This window comes from Falco peregrinus, chromosome 5 (assembly GCF_023634155.1).
Source record: "Falco peregrinus isolate bFalPer1 chromosome 5, bFalPer1.pri, whole genome shotgun sequence".
NCBI lineage: Eukaryota > Metazoa > Chordata > Aves > Falconiformes > Falconidae > Falco > Falco peregrinus.
In genome coordinates, this window is record NC_073725.1 from 26,044,586 (window position 1) to 26,065,172 (window position 20,587).

A 20,587-nucleotide genomic window follows, 5' to 3' on the forward strand; every position below is an offset into this window, starting at 1 on the left:
CAGTATTGAAGGAGTGTGGGTTTATCTACCCTTATCTAAAGAATCTTATTTTCAGATTAATGCCTGAAAAGCCAATTCTCTGGCTCTGTATTCTAGAAAACAGTGGTGGCTAACCTGCAGTCCGTGAAGGGTCTAAATAGACATGTTAAACTTGTGGCTACTTACCTACAAGGTATTGTATGGCTTCACTGATAATTGGTAACTGATACAACTGGACCTTATCTGGGAGGTAGGATGCTATGCACAGGCTTGCTTGTTTGCTTTAAGGAAATCCACCCATCTCCACTAATAGTTATTTTATGTATAATAATTATTATAATTATATATACTTATACTATGTATATACATAGTAATGTTGCTCATAGGCACACAAGATGTACAGCAGATTCTGTCTCAGAGCTCTCAAAAGTAAAAGTCCTCTACATGTTGTTCTGAGTTGGGTCCTGTTTCACTGTGTGAAGAAGGGAGGTGGTAGAGGAGGAGGAGAATGTAATAATTTTGAAGCTCCCATGCCACCAAAAAAAAAAAAGAGGCAGTGCTTAGAATACACAAGAAGCTATGCACTGAGGTTTGATAAGGCGTGTTACGACATCATGCTCTTGGTTCTCTGTTTCTTGAACTTTGTGTAGCCAGTTGCAGGAATTTTTGTATGCTCTGCACTAAATTTCCAGTCACGTTGCACTGAGTCAAATACATGACATGTGATTCATTTTGCCTCCCATTACAAGAGTTTAAGAATTGTGCAACTGATCTCTATGTGTGGAACTTCTGTTCAAGTCATGTGAGAGGAACTGATTGAGTTCTGAGTAAAAAGCAGCAACTGTTTTACTTTTCATTTAGTTCTCTTTCCTACCAGTTTTCTCTGTATCAAGTAACACCTGACTTCACTCATTCAGTACTACCAGACTTGTGTTGAAAGCATCTTCTGGAGCTGGGTTTTCTTCTGGACTATAGTAGTGCTAGTATATGTTATACAAAGCATGAGTTATACAATGCATTAGAGGCTTTTCTGCAGTCTTCACAATTTCACTTTTTAATTTACCAGTTGCAGAGTTTCTCATTAAGTTTCTTCTTAATGCTTTTTTTGTTCTTTCCAGAAAAACAAAAAGGAGGAACAGTTCTAGGAAACAGGAGAATAGCAAAATGTTTATTGGATAATGTTAAGTACCAGGCATCTTTTGTTGTGTCACAGGGCATTAAGTATTGGATGAGAAGAATTACACAGTGTTAATTGTATCCGAATATAACTAAGCCTACCTTAAAACTGCATAGTACTAGCTTTCCTTTTTATGGTTATTTTCAGCATGCCTATATTATCCTGTAGTGGGCGATGTAGACATGCCTTTACTTCTGCCTTGCAAACTGATAATGCTGCAAAAATGCATTTATTAGGAAAATGTGGTAATTTAGTACAAGGAGAAAATGTTGTAAATATTGTGCAAGATTCTTGTTCATTCAGAGTACCAAATGAGAAGCAAATGAATGATAGATTTTTCTGCAGCCACACTGTAGGTATGGACTGAAGTTATTCATATGTTTTAGAGAGATTTGTATTTCTCTTTTGGGTTTGTACCAATTAAATGTTTTGGAAGGTTAATGTAGATTGATGTTTCATTGTGGCACCCATAACATGACCATGAGTGCATTTGTGATCAGTCAGCAGATTTAAAGTGAGCTTTTAGACCATAGATGATACCATATTCGGTACCAGTAAGTTAATGATGGAAAATAGGTTGTGTGGGTTGATTCCTAGAACACAGGGTTAAATATGGGCAGCTGGTGTGGTAGCTTGAAAATATATGAAACTGTGGCTTAATGCCCAAGGCTGACATATGCAGGGGCAGTTCTGTAAACAGTATATGAATGAGATGATTATTACTTGTACAGCACTGGAGCTATAAGGATCTGGTTTATTGAAAAGGAAAGAAAAAAATAAAACCTAGTTGCCGGATAACTCTGCTCTTTCCTTGTTATGAATAAAAATGTAAGCACTGTTAATTTGTGCCTTTTTTTTTTTTTTTTCCTCCACTGACTGTCTATGGAAATAATTTTCAGATCTAAAGTTCAGGCTAAGTTTGAAATTGTTTCTCACTGTTTTTTGTTAGGATGAAGCTGTCATCTGAGTAAGATAGTTTCCTAGCAATCTTCTCCAAAACAGAGCAGTAGGTTCCGGGAATTGACTAACTTGCAGATGCATAGAAAAGTGCCCCTGGAAGAAAACTTGGTAGACTGCTTATGTGGGAAACTAATGCACATTTTGGCAGTACTCTGAGGTTCCGAGTGCTTTTGTTTTAGCATAATAATCCCTGAACCATTTTCTTTTCTCCTAAGGGAACTGATTGTTTTGCTTTACATCAGATTTAAGAGAATCAGGGCTGATCCATTGAATGTTCTCTTATATTATCATCTGGAGTTTTTTGTAGTCCGTCCCCCCCCCCTAAAGTACTGTACTTGTTTTACAACTTTTCCATTAAATACTCTAGCAGAAAGATAAAACTTTACTGCCTATCTTTGTTACCTTGGGAAGAGGCCTTAGCAAGGAAAGGTAAAATTGTATTGCAGCTAAGTAAGTGTTGCATGAAGAACGGTGAGCCCTGAGTGCAGAGCAGGATGTAGAGGTCAGTGTTGGTGCCAGAATAAAGAGCTGCTGGGGAGACATTTATGAAATGCTGTAAATTCTTTTGCTACTGTTTATGTTACATGGTTTTAAGTAGTTGTAAAGAAATTGTTATGTTGTGATCTCTGATGCTGAAGTCAGACTATGATTTGTATTAAGTGGCCTGCTTAGGTCTTAATAAAGACTTGACGTGCATCTGTATGCCTTATGAGTGGTTCTAAACATAGCGCATCATCACTGTATGTATTTCATGCACATGAAAGAATACCGTTTTGGTTTGGATTTGTGTTATTTACGCAGAATAGTAACAGGTAGATAGGACTGAAAACCATTTTTCTCTGCCCTGATTTCTGCGTAACTCTCCAAGTTGTTGGTTGCTGGTAAGTGTGGATGGTGAGTTTCAGCTCAGTGATGACTGCATCAGCAGTCCCTCTTTGTTCCAATTTAAAAGCTTTATTTGACTGATACATTACTCAAACTTAGGTGCTTCTGTAGAAACCAGTACAAACAAAGTACCATGCAAAATCAGGGGCAAGTGACCCCCAGCATGTAAAAGGTGTAAGTCACTACCATTACTCCTCTTATTCCATTCTTTGGAATTTTTAAAAGTGTTTGTGGTGTCATTAAAGTAGAAAGCAAGACTATTTTGATTAGCAGGTTGCCGTAGCAACTCCCTTCACACAGCGGATTCCTTGATTCAGTGAGTGCATAAGTGAGATGAAAGTTTAACTTGGTCATTGATTACCTCTAAGCAGGTTCAATTACATTTAACGCTCTTTAAAACACAGACACATATTTTCTCTTTCCCTTCCTATTCTTCCTTATTCCCAGGAAGAGCGAGGAGGGGAGGCATTCAGGATATAGAGATGAGAATTAGGGAGGTAAACATATAAGAAGAGATTTTTGTCAATGCCATGTGTTATAAAATGTAAAGAACACGAGCTGACACTGGGGCAGTAACCGTACACACCAAACTTGCTGACACTGAGTCTTCACACTGTATTGCAGGTGGTATGCAAAAAATAAATACTTCTTTCCGTTGGGTAGTGTCATTTATGTGTAAAAATATGTGTATCTGCGAGCTGGTATCTGCATATATAAAAAGTATTGCCAAAGTGCAAGCGTTTCAAAATCGTGTCAGAGTGCTAAATCACATGACCAGTTTTAAAAAATACAGTAATTTCTGCCCTTCTTCCCCTGGGGTTCAAGTTTTCAAACTTTTGCTTGAAAGCTGGAAGCTGATTGTAATTTTTTTTTTTTGTTTTGTGGGTGACATTTTCAGGTAATCATGTGATCCACGCGATGGGACTTTTAAGAAAAACACCAAATGTCATGAGGCTTTGAAGGTGGTGATTGTGTACCCCTGTGCACTGCTGATTAAGAGCTTGATCCTTTTCCCAGAGTCTCTTGGCTTGATTTAGGGACATGTTAGGTATTGTTTAAATGTGAGCTGTACAATGGGGTCATGAGGATGGCATTGATCCAGCAGGAAGAGAAACTGTCTCAGGGAACAGTGAGATGTACATGTCTAAAAGGTTTGTAACACATGTTCCTCTTCTCTGCCTGGCACAAAGGGAGAGAAGAGATTTAAGATGTGATGATGAATAAAGGATTTTGATTATGTCTGGGTTCTAAATATGCTGGGGTCTTCCTAGCAATACAATGTAGTCTTGTCCAAGTGAGACACTAAGCATGTCTGGGACCTAGTTTGTCTTTTGCTCACTCAGTGTTTGTTATGTTGCTGTCTCTTAGTAAGTCATGTCTCTATTTGAATGGCATCGCCTTCCATATGTATAGTCACCGGCCTGCCTGTTCCAGTAATAGCAAGAATTGCAAAGAGCAGACCTTAGGTTTGAGCTCTGAAGCCCAGCTCTGGGTTCTCTAGAGATCTCTGTTTCTTGAGGGTCCTTTCTCCTCTGTGCAAAGGATTCACAAATATTAACCACTGTATTGCCTAAGGCAGGGGGAAATGCCTAGTGCTAGAATGGGCTGGCTGTAAATCTTGCCTTTAAGAGTAATAAGAGTAAGGTATCTATTCCTGCTTAGGATTCACTTCCATGAGCTTGTTTCCTCGATCAGGCTACAAAGAGGTCACGTCAGTGGACACCCCATTTACATGGGGCCTCTGTCAGAAGAGGGATGCTCAAATCCTTTCCTTTGTCTCTAGCAATATGCATCCACCTCTCAGGCGAGGCCCCAGCTATCAGCTGATAGTGTGATCTGGGTTAGGAATCTCAATCCTATTAATTAAATGCTGCTTTGCTTCAGTGAATATGTTTGGGTTTTGGTTTTTTTTTTTTTTTTTAATGCAAGGGACAAGCCTCAGGTTTAATCTAAGTTTCAGGCTAACTTTGGGGATGAAATTCTTCATCACAGGACAGACACGAACTCTTACTTCTTGCAGCTGGGATGAGACCCCTGCTTCCCAAAGCAAAAAGGACAGGGCTGCCGTGGTTCCCTCCTGCCCTGCTCCTTGGGGTGACCCCGTTCTGTGAGTGGCAGCAGCGGTGAGCCCGCAGGGAGAGGCCGGTGCCTGCTTTGTGGCTCCAGCAGCGCTCCCGGTGCCCGGTTCGCGGATCCCACATGTTCCCGGTGCCCGGTTCGTGGATCCCTCAGCGCTCCCGGTGCGGGGCTGCCCTTTCCTGAGCTACCCCAAGGGAGGCACCTCCCGGCGTGCCGGCAGCAGGAATGCCAGCGCGGTCGGGAACGGCACTTGCACGAACACGCGTGCACGGGGGATCCGCGGGCTCGGGGGATCGCCCCGCCACCGGGGGTGCGGCGCGGAGGGCCCGGGCCCGGGGCAGGCCCCGTCGCCCGGCAGCATGGCCGGCCGGCCCGCCGAGGAGAAGGGCTGCTGCGGCTCCGCGCCGCCGGGCACGGGCTGGGCGAAGCCTTGCGGGGCGGCGGAGCTCTCCTCGGGCCAGGGACCCCCGCCCGCCCGCCGAGTGGGGCCGGGCCTGCCCCGCGGCGCGGCAGGTAGCGGGCCCGGCATGGCGGCCGCAGGGAGAGCCCGGCGCTGCCCCGCGCACCACCCCCCCCTCCCCCCCGAGCCCCCGGGCCGGCGGCGCTGCGCTCGCCTCTTCCCCGCCTCCTCGCAGCCTCCGCCGCGGCGCGGGAGGTTTCTCCCCGGCGGGAGGGACTGTAGGAAATAAAGCCAAGTGTGCGCGGCGCTGGGGGAGGGCGATCGCTGCCGCCGCTCCCCGCCAAGCCGCCCTGCCCGCCGAGCCGGGGCAGCGAGGTAAGCCCGGCGGCACGGGGCTTTGTTCCCGGCGGGGCGGAGGAGGGAGACCAGCCGCGGGCGGGCCGCCGTGCCACGGGGGCTGAGGGGCCGCGCTCCGGGCCGCGGCAGGGCGGGGAGGGGCGCTGTGCGCGGCGGCGGGCCCGAGCCGCCCCCCGGGGCCTGGCCTGCCGGGGGCCGGCCGCGGTGGCCGGGGGGGAGCCGGGATGGCGGCGGGCCGGGATGGCGCTGCCGTACTGCTGCGGCCGGGCAGGGGCTCTGCGCCCCGCCGCTCCCGCCGCGCAAGGCGCAGGGCCGGCGCGGGCTGAGGCGGCGCTGTCGGGAGCACGCGCCGCTGTCCCGGTGCCCGCCGGGGGCTACAGCCGGTGCGGGCCGGGCCCGGGCCGCGGGGTCTCGCTGCTAGGCGGGGGGCAGGTGGTAACTGCTGCGCTCTCTGGGACCTGACGCTTCCCCCGCCCCCCCGATCCTTATTTTTACCTTTCTCCTCACTTTTTGACCCTCCCGCTCTTTTCTGACCCTCCCTCCCCCCCTTTTCTGGACGACACCCCCCCTCCTCCTCCTTTTACCCAATTCCCCCTTTTTTTTTTACCCCCTTCCGCTCCTTTTTTTATTCTCCTTTTTTTTTTTTTTTACCTCCTTCTTTTCCCCTCGTCTTTCCCCCCTCCCCTTTTTCCCTCCCTTTTTTCCCTCCACTTCCCCCCCCCCCCCCCCCTTTTTTTTTCTGCCCTCGCCTCTCCTTTTTTGGGGGGTTTCAAGAGTGCTGTTTACATGTTAAATACTATATTTATTTTTTTTGTGTTGGGAAGCGCCTGGTGGTAGTCATTACATTTGTAATAGCAGTGTTTACATTTTACTAGGTATGGAACGAAACAGTGGCGAGAGCCACAAGGGCTGTAGCTGTAGAAAGGAAGCTTTGGGTCTATTTTTTGAGATATTTGATAGGAAACTTCCGAACACTGCTCAACACCATGGCTGATCACAGGTGTCTTAAGCTGGCTAATTTTTAAAAGAAACTGCTACAGCTAGTTAGTCAGGTTTATTGTCTAGAAGGCCAAATGGGGCTTTTGCTAAAACTAATGAAGTTCTTGATGACTTTGAAGCTGTGAAATGGAACCTCTGAAGTATTGGAAGCAGCGGGGTTCTTATCCTATATAGTCAAAAGGGGTTTTTTTTGGTTTGTTCTAAATAAGTTGATACTTTGACTGTTTATTGGGAAGCTTAATTAGTTGTTTAATTTGTTGGAAGTACAGGTGCTCATGAATCAGTGCTGCATTTCCCAGAGTTTTCCATGAGTTAAATGAAAACAATCCCATTTCATTTTAGCATAGATGTGTGTGTGCCACAGGGAACGATTATTTAGAGAAGGCAGCGGGCCTAGAGTGGTTTAATCAAGTGTTCCTTGCAATCTCTGATTTAATCCAAATTACCCTTTTGCAGTTCACACTTTGTTTTACTGAGCAGCTGTGGTATTTTGGGATATCGTTACCATTGGCATTACCTTCTTTGGTCTGCTCTTGTTTCCTGGTCATGCAGAAAATATTTATAGCTGGAACATAGGAAAAAAAAATAATAATCCCTATTGTGGGCTCTTTCTCTGGCTGTGCTGCTTGCAGTGGCATGTGAGTCCATCCCTCAGGTTTATCTCTCTCTTGACTGTCAGCTCTGTGGCTGGCAGAAGATGTGGCACCACTGAGATGGTGGTGGAGTGGTGCAGAAGTTTGGCAGACTACAGCAATTTCTTTTGTGTCTGACAAAACCGATGGAGAGTTTCTTCATCTCTCTTGTGTCCAACTTTCCTTCTCTGGAAATGACTACAACGACAGAGAACGAGGTGGTATTTTGGAGAGATCAGTGAGGGTTATTTGAGTAAAGCATTATTAGTGTAATTACCTGTGTGTCTGCTAAACATACTCTTTTAACAAAAACAGAGGTGGTAACCGAAACAGCAAGCAGTGCTAAAATTGCAGAACAGGTGTAATGAAGGAAAACCAAATGTGGTCAAACATTTACAATACAGGGAAATTAATGCAGAAGTCGCTAAGCATACTACAAGAATCATGATGGTTGGTTAGGCATTTAATTTTAGGGCTTAGAATCCTGTTTTATTCATAGTGAGAATTTCTAGTTGTGTTTTTCTGGCTGCCAGTTAAGAATCAAATTGTTAACTCATTTGCATGCTGGAACAATCTCTCCATCCTTACTGAGTACCTGTTGAGAATGTACAGTTCCTGATGTAGTAATGAGTGCTGAATGTGTCTTATCCATCAGCTTCATAAATCTTGTCAAAAGTGTACAGCTTTATTTATTTGGGTGGAGAAAAACCAGAGGTATTGACACAGCTTGTACATTAGCATTGGTCATTGTGTGAAAAATGCTATGTATGACTCTAGGTAACGGCTTTGCCACACTTTTGCCCTTTAAGTGCAAGCTAAAATATTGCACGGGTAGTCTGATTACTAATTCGGACCACTGAGTCATTGAGTAAAGTTGGGAAGATCACAGTAGTGGAAGTGTTTATCCAGTCGTTAAGTAAGGTACTAGTTTACCTCACCTTGACGGTTTAAGAACGGAAATGTATTGCTGGAGTGAAATAACACAGTGGAGCAATTCCTGTTGTTTACTGCTCAGAAATGTCAGGCTTTTTCATCCCTACGGTGGATTGGTGGGCTCAGACTGACCAGCAGCACAGAAGTGAAGCCTAGAAAAGAGCCACCTTTGCAGGTCAAGTTAACTTGAGCTCCTCTGCCTGCCATACAGGGGGCTTGAATGCAGGGCTGAAGGTAACCAGAAGGTGCCAAATCAGAACCAGAGTCTCTGTATCAACTGCACACCTGAGCTGCTGCTGAAGAACCTTCTCATGCAAAATCCCTCTTGAGGGAGATGCCAGTCATGGAGGAGGATGTGTGTGATAGGAGAGATGGGGGGCAATTAGTGGTTCAGCCTTGTTTTTGGTTGGTGTGGGGTATTTTTTTGGGGGGGCTTGGGGTTATTTTGGGTTGTGGTTTGGTTTAGTTTTTGGGTTTGGTGTCTTCCCTCCCCCCACCCCCCTTCTCCAGGCCTTAGTATCTTTGTGGCTGGAAGGGGAGCAAGCCAGGTACAGCCTCTCTGAAAGTCACTTTGGTCCATGCTTGTTTCTTACACAGTGGTCTGTAACAGGGATTTGCATGTAAGTATTTGCAGGTGTTCAGCAGCAAATTATTTTCATGAGGGGTAGAGGATAAGGTAGGGGGAAGCAAGCATCCTGGAAATGTCAAAGCTATTAAGGTTTTGCCAGGCCAATGTCTCCACAGTACAGCCTGCCATTTGATGATGAATGAAAACTGAGTTTCAGAAAACCAGCCTGGAAGCTGGTGTTTCACACCTGGGGAGAGAGCAGGCTGCTGCCCTGCTTCTTGGCGCACCCCTGGCCCTCTGACAGGAACCTACTTCGTTGTACTTGTTTTGGCTTTTAAAATTAATCCTTTAGCCCTGTGCTTGGAATGGCAGAATGAACATAATAAGCTACAGCTGATAAACGAGGGAGGGGGTTTTCTTACATTTAAACTATCTTTATGGCAGTGTGGGAGAGTCTGTGACGATAACGGTAACGTACGTTGTGCGTGTAAGCGCCCCCTCTCCCTTTCCCACCCCCCACTGGATTTGGTAGTCTCCTGTATTCATATATTTCACAGTATAACTGTGCTTTTAAAGTTGCTAATTTTTTTTTGTATAATTTAAGAATATAACTGGACTTGTACACTCAGGACTTATTAAAGTTCAGGAGGGGGGTATAGCTGTGCTGTGCTTGATATATTAAGGCAGAATTTCCATAGCCTGCAGGGTCTGTTGTAGTGATCTGCCAGTGATAGGAAATTAACACTGCCTTGCCTCACAGGGACTAAATGTTCATCTGTTTTGTTTTGGTTTTTTTTTTCTTTTCTTTTCTTCCCCCCCCCCCCCCCCCCCCCTCCTTGCCCACGCTACTATCTAATTACCCTGCGGGTACAGACCTGTGTGATAACAGAATTGAGATAATGAATTGCTTGAGGCATAAAGTGACAGATTGATTTGCAGTAATCTAGTGGACAGGTGTGTTGGTGCAGCCTGCTTCCAGTACATGCCACTGGGAAAGATCTGAGGAAATTCAGCAGCCTTGGAGACAGAGGAAGGGAAGATGCTGTTATGTCTTTGTAGTTCCTTAAGCTACATAGACACTCTCTTAGCTTTGGGGATGGCAGAAAGAGGATGTTAATCCATTTAGGAATGTACTTAATTGTGATTTTGGGGAATGAGAAAGAGAATGGTTGTGTTTGGAGAGCAGTCTATTAGGTTTACATGTTCTGGAGGCACTTCCAGAGCTTAGCTTTTTTGCTTAATCTTAAGGCTGATGTTGATTTACTGAAAGACAAAGGTGGTGGGGATATCTTTTAAGTCTTAACCACAGAAACGAATAAAAAAATGTGGAGTTGAGGTCATTTTCCCCTGCTTCCCACTGCTGTGTGCTTGTGGACAGAGTGAAAAAGTGAGTGATGATGACCTTAACCTGCAGACATATGTTTTTACTTCCAATTAAAATGCTGTATTTTTTTTTTTCCTTGAAGGAGATAATTTTATTTGGGTAAACTGTAGAATCTTGCAGTGGAAGTGCATTTGTATTTCTTCCTGGTGTTGAAAAAAAATCAGTAGACCATATGTAAAACTTTCAGCATACCATCCTGCCCTCTTGTCCCTTCCCTACCATTTCTCATATTTTGGAGACATCGAAACCAATATGCTTTGTAAGCATATTCCCGCTGGTCAATAAAAGTGTATTTACAGCTGTTGTCTTAGTTGAAGTAAAATGGGTTGACTTCCATAGGTCTTTCTATACTAGCCACTTTTCTGCGCCAGTACTACCAAAACTTACTTTGAGAGGGTAAGGTGAAAAAAGAAGCCACTAGTGTGTATTGTGATGAGGGCTATTTACATTTGCATAATATTGTCTTGTTGGCTATGAGGGTCTCTGCAAAAATACTTTCTCTAGCAGTGTTTCTTTGCACCAGTAAAACAATAAAGCACGTTGCACCTTCTGTCTTTCAGCATGAAAATACCTCAGACAAGAACTTCAGTTTTTGCAAGTCTTTTTGATTGCTAACTTAGGACACTTTTATGTCCTAATCACCCGTATTCATCCCAATTAATGTATTTTGAGGCTTTCCCCTCCCTGCCCCTCAGGTTTCTGTATCTCCGTTTTAGTAATTCAGCAGGTGGGTGCAGCTGAAAGTCGCCCAGGGGACACTTCCATCTGGCTTGCCACTTTTTCTCTGGAGGGGATGAGAAGGGCCAGACAGCTGTGTGCTACGTTCTGCACCTCCTTACAGCCTGCTGGTCAGTGTCAGGTTGCTGCTGTTGCTTCTTGTCCTTGCGGAGTGGCTGCCTCCTCTTCTTCCTGTCCTCTGGCCGCTGCAGTGTTGGTAGCTCAGTCCTCTGTGCTGGCTCGCGGTAAGTCCTCCTGATTCAGGACAGTGGCTGGGTTTGTAGTGGCCAGCAGAGATGACTTGTTGCTATTGGGCAGAAATTGGTAGTTGGAGGAACTGAGGGCATCCCACTGGGAAGGAGGGAGGGGGGAAAGGTTGGCTTTGGGATCTGAGACTAGACCATCGTAGTAAATAATCCAGTATTCACAGAGTCAGGAACAAGTCAGATGCTGTAGCACTGTTTGGGGGGCCCTCACCTGCAGTATGGAAACAAAGGAGAGCAGGGTCTTGAAGCTGAGCCTTCCGCATCACAGGGGTGGGTCCTGGCTCAGAGGTCCTGTGGTCTTCCCTCTCCGTATGCTGTGTGTGCAGGCTCCCTGCTTCCGTGCTATAATGTGGAGTGGAACTGCTGTACTGGGAGAGACTTGAGAGGTGCCATAACCAGCTGTGGCTCCAGTGTTCCTGGCTCTTGGATACCAACCACAAGCTAATGGATTATTCCATTAGAGGTTTCTTTTGGAGGTGGAGTGGCTTGTAATGCCTAGCTCTAGCAGGGCCAGGCTCTGTGCCATGTCGTGGATGTCCTTGTTTTCTGCCCTTCCTGGGGCTAGTGAAGAGGAAGATGTGATCTGTGTTCCACAGCCTTCTATGAGTTCTCCCCAAATTGTAAAGGAATTAGTCATGAAAACACAACTTGCATGCATCCAAGCTTTCATTTTGTCTGGCTTTAAGGATTAATAGGTGATAGCGGTTTGTTACAGGATGCAGCAGCTTGTTACAGGATGCTTTCCTAGCAATTGGTGTCCTGGAAATTCTAACTACGAGAGCAAAGAACATCTTTGTGGGTATTGTGTTCTTGTACATCTGGGACCATGTGATTTCCTGAACATATGTGTTAGGTTTTGTTTACCTGGTGTATCTGAGCCTTTCTGTAGTGTTTGCAATCCAAATGTAATTTCTTACGAATTGTTGACATTGTACTTCTGCCAGGTTATGGTAATTTACCTTTTTTAATTATATGTGTGAAGAAACTTTAGCTGCCTGGATTTCGGTAACAGCCTGTTCCCTTTGGTTTTGATGAAGGAGTTGTTATCTGATTTTTAGTTCATAAACACACAGCCTGTTGCTGTGGTCAAGAAGTGAGAGCCTGGAACCTGGCTAGGTCTATGGTTAAATTCATTGCTGCTGATTTTAGTATGTAATCACTTTAATTTGTGTTTGAAAAACTTGTGAAAACACTTCCTTATGAACACAAGATATCTCACTAATTAAAAATAAGCCTTTCCTGAGGTGTGCTATCTTTTTTGCAGTCATTCACTTATTATTGCAGTTACCAGCAACTCTCAGCCTTCACAATTATTTTCAGCTGAGATGGACTTGATTTGGAAGATGAGAATTCAAGCACAATTTATGACTTATTACTGCCGCTTCTGGGAAGCCTGGCATTTCCAGTGATGGTTTCAATAGATTAGGGTGTTTAAGATCAAAATCAGGGGGAGGATGTAGATTTTTAGTAGTAGACTGGATTTTAAGTAATAAATTTTTAGATTAGTAGGTTTCAGTCAAAACACTGAGACTGTTATTAGTCTTGTTAAAATTCCTCTCTGCTTTCTCCTGGTTCAAATACTGGATTTTCTTGAGCATTTTGTGAGTTTATAAGCATCTAAGAAACTGCTTTTGTATCTTAGCTGCTCTTGCTCTTTGATTATGGTTTGTTGAAAGCAAAATTGTATTTTTCAAATATCAGTAATACACCTGCTTTAGAAGTGCATCTTCAATCTGTAAGTAAAATGTGACAAGTAAATACTGGCAAGGCTCTTCCACTTTATAAGTTATGACTCTGGAAAGAAGTGACTGGCAATGATTTTATAGTAGTTTTCAAAAAGACTTCCATGTTTTCTGCTTTTTGTAACCTTGCAAGTGTTCCGGTTCAGCAGATAATGCAGCAGTGGCCTTGCTGTAGCCTGACTCCAGCTGTTCGGCGTTATCTGGAGAGCTTTTTATTTTCAGTATTTTTATGGATGCCAATATTCCTTTACTTGTCTTATTTCTTTCTGTTTTATATACCGTGGTTACTTGGAAGTATTTTGGAGCTATCCTGCCACTTCTTTGCCTGTCTGCTGTACAAAAGCATACTTGGGGTTGGACTAGATGGTCTCCAGAGGTCCCTTCCAGCCCTGACCATTCTGTGATTCTGTGTGTAGGCTTTAATCTTATGTTAAGAATTGTTTGTCTATATTAAATCATGTATGTGTTTCATGATGCTTGATGATAGGGCAGGGGAAGAAATAGGTTTAATTCTTGCTGGAAACAGCCTTCTTCCATAGAGTTCTTGCTGTTTGAGGCTCTAAAATTTTTGTGGTTTCAATCTAGTATTTTGCTTTTACTTCTGTGCTGCTTCGTGGGCTATGCTTCATTTGTGATTTTTTTAATTTATTTTTTTTTCTTGGTAAGTGCTGGACTTCTCTCCAAGTTGTGAAAGCACAGTGAGTTTATCGTTGGAACTGAAGTTTTGGGATTTGTAGTTCTTGCTAAAGATACTAATCTCTAGGGGAATTACACCAGAAGCCAGCTAGAACTCCATCCCCCAGGAAGCACAAGGGCAGAATGCCAAAATATTTTGGCTTTTGTTCTGAGTATTCTTTTGTCAAATACCTGCTCACTGCTGTGTGAAGAGAAAATGGTAATTTTTAGAAATGCAGTTTTGAGTTTTTGTTTCTATGTAACTGAAATACTTTGACTGTTTCCTGTGTGTCTGTGTGTCGTTACTCTTAAGTTTTATTTTGAAATGCCGATGCTTGTTCTGTCCTGAAGAGGTAATAGCCATTCTTTTTGTACTTTAGGGGTATAAAGCGTGTCAGCAAGCTGACCTTTCCTGAAAAGGCACTAGGTTGTAAGGCACCCCAGCTTTGATTATGGCCTGCAGGAGACGGTGTGCTGCTCCAAGAAAGAAAATTTGGGAACTAATTGGAGAAAGAGTGGCTGTGTTCAATTGTGACATCTCAACTCTGCAAGTACAGAACAGTACTTCTGGGGAAAACCAGGACTGGAACTTGATTCATAGTCTAGTTTAAGATAACAGTATCAGCATAGTCAGTGTTCATGTGGTTAAAGAAATGTGTTGCCAGAAGGAACTGATAAATAATCAGAAGCATCTCTGAGAACTGTTTTTTAATGGCTTGTGCTCATTTGAGGAGGGGAAGGCACCTTGTCATCCCTAGTTTAACAATTAGTACTTCATATGAACACCCAGTTGAGCTGGCTAGTGCCTTATCTGTGTGCTTTTAAGTGAAAATGTGTTCTCTGCAGGTGTGAGATTTTTATGAAAACGTAACTATTCTGCTTGATAGAAAACATGGTTATGCTGAGCTGATACGAAACATAAGTAATGGCTTTTCTGCCTTTTAACAGATTTTTTTGATTGGGTTTTATTTTGTATTTAAAGAATGTGGTAACTAATTCTTGGAGCACAGGACTGAAATTCAAGCAAAGCAGACTTTACATATTTGTTCCCCATGTCACTGACTCATGCTGATATTGTCATCAGTAAGGTAGCTTGAAATGTAAAATGATATGCAGTGAGACAGTTTGATGCTGAGCCTCACTGGGATCCATTGTTTGCCATTGAGGAGGCGATAATTGTTCCCACCTCTTGCAAAACAACCTCAGGTTCTCAGGTGCCCCCTGCACAGCAATGCCTGTTGTTGCTCCGGTGCGGGTGCTGTTGCAGTGGACTGCGTGGGGAGCTGGGCAGTGCAGCTGGCAGGGGTGGGCAAGCTCTTCACAGGCAGCAAGCCCTCGTACTGCCTTTAAAGCTTGGGGTTTAGGAAGAAATGAGAGCTTTGGAGGGCCTTGTAGCTCTTGAGAATCAGACCCTTGCCAGTGAGAAAATAATTTTCTCTTTCTCTGTGGTCCTTCTGAGCTTTGAGTCGTATTCCTTTGCTTTCAGCTTTTATTCAGAGTATCGTGCATGTCTTTCCTTTCCTGGGCATCCTAGAACAATTTCTTTTGCCTTTGAGTCTTTCAAGGAAATGAATGCTTCTACAGGTTTGCTTGTAGAGGGAACATTGCCTGTATTAACGTTTTTGGGTGGTTCGGTTCTCTTGCTTAGGCTTACCCATGCAGGTGCTGTTACAGTTATCTGTAGTTGTTCCCTAATGATTAAGTGCTCTGAAGACCTGTAGAGCTGAAAGGGAAAAACACTTCAAAAATGGAGTAGGAGTGTTCAAGCACCGCAGAATTTCTCACTTTGTTGTACTTGAAGTGGTGAGGGAAATGAAGCATGTGTGTAGAGCAAGTCAAGGTTTTCCTATGAGTCATTAACTATCTTTTGACAGCTCTCAGAAGAGTAGTGAGCTTGCCTCGTTTATTTCTTAATGACACCAGATTGGGCAGCACTTTTTATATGTTTACCATGGCCATGAAATCTGCTGTATGTGCTAATAGATTTGGGAATTTCAGCTAACTCTGACTTTATTTCAGAACTGAAGTTCTCCCGCATGTCTTAAAAGAAAAGTGTACATGAAGGTTGAGCACAACTTAAGTGCGATATGACTGATATAATGAAGTATTTCAGATGTAGGTGAATCCATTAGTTAATGAAGAAATTGAATGATTGGGGAAAGCATGAATTCAACTGATGTTCTTATGTTACAAGAATACAAGCTGAGGATTTTGCAGATTTAGGCATGTTGCCTAGAGGCACAGAGTCTCCTAGAGTATCGTAATGATTGCTGAGCCACGTTCAACAAAAAAAACTGTATTCAAGAGAGAGGTGGTCAGTGGGAAAGCAGAAGAAAAAATAATCCTGCTGAAAGGCAGTATGAAAAGGCCTAGAGAAGACAGGAGAGAGCATTTCTGGGTTGGTATTTTCAACCTGCATATGTTTGAATGTAGAGTTCCTGTAAAATGCAGCGGTTGATCACTTTGGGGCCACAGAGTCTACTACATGTGACATGCCTTTGTGTTGTTGATGGAGATTAAGAATTGGAAGACTTGAGTTATGTGCCATTTAACCCAGACTGTTCTGTACTTCAGGAGTAAAAAGAGTGTTTCTTGGTTGTGTTTTGGCTCTTCTGGTTGTCTCTTGCTAGAAATCAAGCTTTAGTTTTTAGGGTGATGTATGTGCAATAAATAAAAGGGGAGAGGGGCAATGACAGATGAACTTCACACATACAGACTTAAGCAGGATACTCTGAAGAATAACACATTATTTGGCTATACAGTCTATACTTCACCTCCTGGTATAGATGCCTTTTGTATTTCTCTTCATTATTTGTAGTTGAATAATTTTTTTTTAAGGTGTGCTTTATTCTATTAGTTACCCATGTTGTCACAACAAGATTACTGACTAATGATGAGTAGTTATATACAAATTTGTTACCTAACCAAATGACTTTCTAAAGGGGAAAGAGAAAGATAATAGCTCACCAAAAAAACTCCCAAGACCCCAAAACACCAAATGAACAAAACCCCTAGACCTTTTCTTCTATTAATTCTGGTGTTCATATACACAACAGTGCTTCCAAATATGTGCCATAGTTTTAGAAACCAGTCCTCTGAGTACCTCCTTTATTGCTATCTTTCTTTTATAAGTGTAGCGAAACTGGATTACTGCTGACATTTCAAGTATGTTCATGCACAACTATATTTGCCTTCCTTTCCTTATGTTGTATTATACGTTACTGTGGCATCTGGACAGTTTATGTTCCTTCTCAAAGTTACTTAGCCGTGTGCCATCCCAGCCTTATAAAAACTGGTATCTCCCTTTTAGAGATGGTGCTTAGCTGCATGGAAAACTGAAGCCATTTGCCCACGTTTCCCCAGAGCTCTGTGGGTGAGACAGGGAGCTTTTGTCATCACCAAGATCCAAATGGCGGGATGGTAGCTGGAATGGTTTGTGTCTTAGCTCCATTTTATCTAATTTTGTGTATAGCCTCTGCACAAAGGTGTCAGTGGCAAACTTGTGAGCAGTAATGAAATGAGAGGACTTCAAAGCGCAAGGATGGATTTAGCAGGTGGGATTTGGAAGTAAAGCCCCTGTTCCCAGTCCATCACTTCCTATTAACGCTGCCTGGTACAACTTGTGGTGTTTCATGAGTTGTTGCAGCAACTGATGGTGCTTGTCAGTGAGCCACATCATTCTGTATGTGGTAACGTGGGTGATAGCAGGATAGATTTGCTTGTGAACTCCCAGCAGCATTGCCTCCTTACTCTGGCCAGTGTTCAGATGTGGTGAGAACTGGCTCTATTAATGTTACTGCTGTAGCTTTTACCAGCCCCATCAGCTGCTAGGTTTCCTGTTTCTAACACTTTTTGCAAAAAATGGGAATTTTGCTGCTTCTGTAGGAACAAAACTGGGCCTTTTATACTAACACTGAGCTTCTTCAGGCTTTCATGGGAAGAATGTAGCTTTTTTAATCCATAGTTTAACAGAAAAAGGATATTCCCCCCCCCCCCTCAACCCCCCAGGCCCTTTCCAAATCATGATAGTTTTCAGCTTGCCTAAGTGAAAGATGTAGATGAGTTTGACATCCCAGATAACCTTTTGATATCTAAGGTATTGTGTAAAATACAGTTGAGCGGTGGCAGACTAAATGTGAATAATATCCTGAACACAGTGGAAGAACTACCTGTCGTAATGCATATATTTGCTTTTCCTAATATCTTTAGCTTCTCACGTTCACTTTTTCCTGTTTACAAAGCAAATTTGCTTCAAAGAATCTGTATTACAGATAATTAATATTACTTTTGCTCTTTTTAGCGTTGGGAAAGGACAGTCCTATCCCTGTGTGGTGCAGGTGCCATTTCCAACCTGGACCTGTAGGGAATCTTTCTGATGAAGCATAGTATCACATTTGATAGACAATGGGGATAGAATTGTCTCTCAGCTAATGCATGTGCATGTCTGGGTATTGAGGGGGAAGAACAGTCTTTCAAAGAGACAAGGAGGGTGTGTGTATTACGGGGAGTATCATATTAATCTAAAAGAGATTGCATTCTTTGAGCTTGACTTTTTACTCTGGGAGGGACTGGGGGGACGTAGTGTGTGTGTGTGTGTGTTGGGGCTTGGGGGGCGGGGGGGAAGGTGGTGAACATTCCTGGAGGGGATTAATTTTGAGGTGACTCAAACAGACACTTTGATCCTTTCCATCTGCAGGTTGGCTTGTTTTAGCTTGTTAATATATGGATAGCAAATTCCCTCCTTCCTTTTATGTTTGGAAAATTGCTCATAGCCCACACATGGCTCTGTAATTGGGGAGAGATTGTTCATTCTTGCCTGCAGGAAGACATTTCTCTGTCTGCTGAGCTGGAGTTCCAGACTAGATAGAGGGAATGCAAGAAAAATGTAGATGGGAAGCAGGGCTACGCAACTCCTATTTAAGGTATGAGTCTTGAAGAATTCACTGCTAATCCATCTGTGTTTGCCTCCAGAACACCACATCTTCTGCAGGATGAGGGAAGTAAAATTGCTCAGTAGCGCTGTCAGCCTCTTCTGTGCCTCAGGGTATAACAGGGTGGTTGTCTGTAGGATGTGGACTGTATAGAAGCCTCAGTGAGTTTAGGAAACTTTTCTTCATCGATAATCCACAATAGTTAAACACGGTCACAATATCATCAGGTTTTCTTGTTTATTACAACTTCTGATATCTTAAATACCAGTAGGAATAATTGCATATATTTGTGACCTGAAAGCAGGCAAGGGTTTGGCAATATCAAATATTATGCTGTTTCTTAATCAGACGACTTTAAAGATTGTTAAACTTGTGTTCTGTTGAACTCTTATTGCCCTGCCTTCTCTCAAGTTGCTCTTTTAATTCAAGATTTTCCAAAAGTATCAGGATTTTCTTCCCAATGGATTTTCTCAGAATTCTGCCTGGGTGCTTATCCTGCAGGTAAAGTAGCACTGGTCAGGTTACAGAGAGATTTGATCTCCTACCTCTTCCCCCACCCCAGAAGACACTTTGGAAAGGTTTGAGTATGTGCAAGTGTTGTTTGGAATTTTTCATCTCTGTGAGGGTATATCATGCCACAAGTGAAGCTTTTATTTTTTTTTTAAAGATAGAAAATAGCAGCACGTAACAGACAGAGTCCTGGCATTAGTTTATAGTATTTATTTAGTGGCATTTTCTCCTGTGTTGCTTATACATACATTTAAAGATTTTTAGGGGCTTGCTTTGGCTTGGAGTGTTGCAGTTCTGTCTGATTATTTTAATGTCTCACAGAATTTTGTTCATGTGTGATTGACCAAGGGGTCTGGTCACGTTCCAGGATGAATAATTGCAGTCATTCCTCGGTTTTGATTACATGCAACACTATTCCCTTATCTCTCTGCTTTTGTAGTTGGTGGCTCACTCTGGCTGCTTTGGGGTCCTTATGAAAGAGTACAAGGGCTCTTCTCACCTACCTCACAGAAGCCTTTTTCAAAGCAACTCTGAGGGTGATTTAATCCCCCTAAAGTCAGGGTGACTTTTTGTGACCTGCTGGTGGCTGGGCCTGTGCTGGCAGGAGTTTGTGTAATTGAGGCTAAATTTGAGTAAACCAAGTAAAGCATGTTTGGTGTGGTTTTTTTTTTTTTTTTTTTTTAAATGTCTGAGAGGTCTTGCATTTGACCTTCATAGGTGATACGGTAGTGTTAAAAAAAAAATAATCCACAAATCCCACTGTTTTACAGGAGTATTAAGTGGTTCCTAATGATTGAATTGCTTTCTTAACAAATGGCTCTTGAATAAAGGAAGCTGATGACTAAAGCAAGTTCAGTGAGTGGAAGAAAATTAACTATGTAATAGCTGCAAAAATGACTTTGAGAACTGTGTTAGATTTTGGGACTTAGTAGTTGAGGATCTTTGGAGATCCTTGAAGGATGATTGCATGTTGCTGTTTCTGTGGAAGTATTTGCTTCTAGATTTAGATAGATCAGTCAACAGTGAAGTCATAGCATAGGTCATGATGTAAGTAAGCACTGCTGTAAGTTTTAAGCTACACAAGCTCGTGTTGACTGTAATGCTTGAAGTCATGGCTGCTTAAATAATGGCATGAGTTGGACACCTCTAAGTGTAAGAGTAAATTCCAGGTGGTCTGATTCTGCAAGAATTTTTCACTTATGTGAACTTGCAGAATCGCCTTTCCTGGGGTCTCTGGAACACAGTTGCACAAATCAAATCTTAATCTTGGTTCAGGGAGCCTTATGTTTGGGGAATACCTCACATAAACCAAGAAGTCTGTAAGCAGTCCTCACCTTGTCATGGTGGATGCCTCTGTGACTACATTCAGTTACAGAGAGACAGTTAAAAACAC

At 43.2% G+C, this 20,587-nt stretch overlaps 1 protein-coding gene across 8 annotated transcripts in view; it reads left to right on the forward strand.

The window, feature by feature from the left end:
• The window catches only part of TNS3 (tensin 3), a 282,225-nt gene that overhangs the window by 76,979 nt on the left and 184,659 nt on the right, over nucleotides 1-20,587 (forward strand). The window contains exon 1 of one of the 8 annotated variants that reach the window (XM_055807050.1): nucleotides 5,711-5,855. The exons of 5 other annotated variants lie outside the window; for them this stretch is intronic. Coding sequence is in view for 1 of the 3 variants with exons in the window: in XM_027791941.2 (XP_027647742.2) it covers nucleotides 18,643-18,675 (33 nt within the window). In the remaining 2 variants the exon portion in view is untranslated. Of the gene's footprint in view, nucleotides 1-5,710; nucleotides 5,856-18,627; nucleotides 18,676-20,587 lie in introns of those variants that run through there. 2 more of the 8 variants (XM_055807052.1, XM_027791941.2) reach the window with 2 other exon arrangements.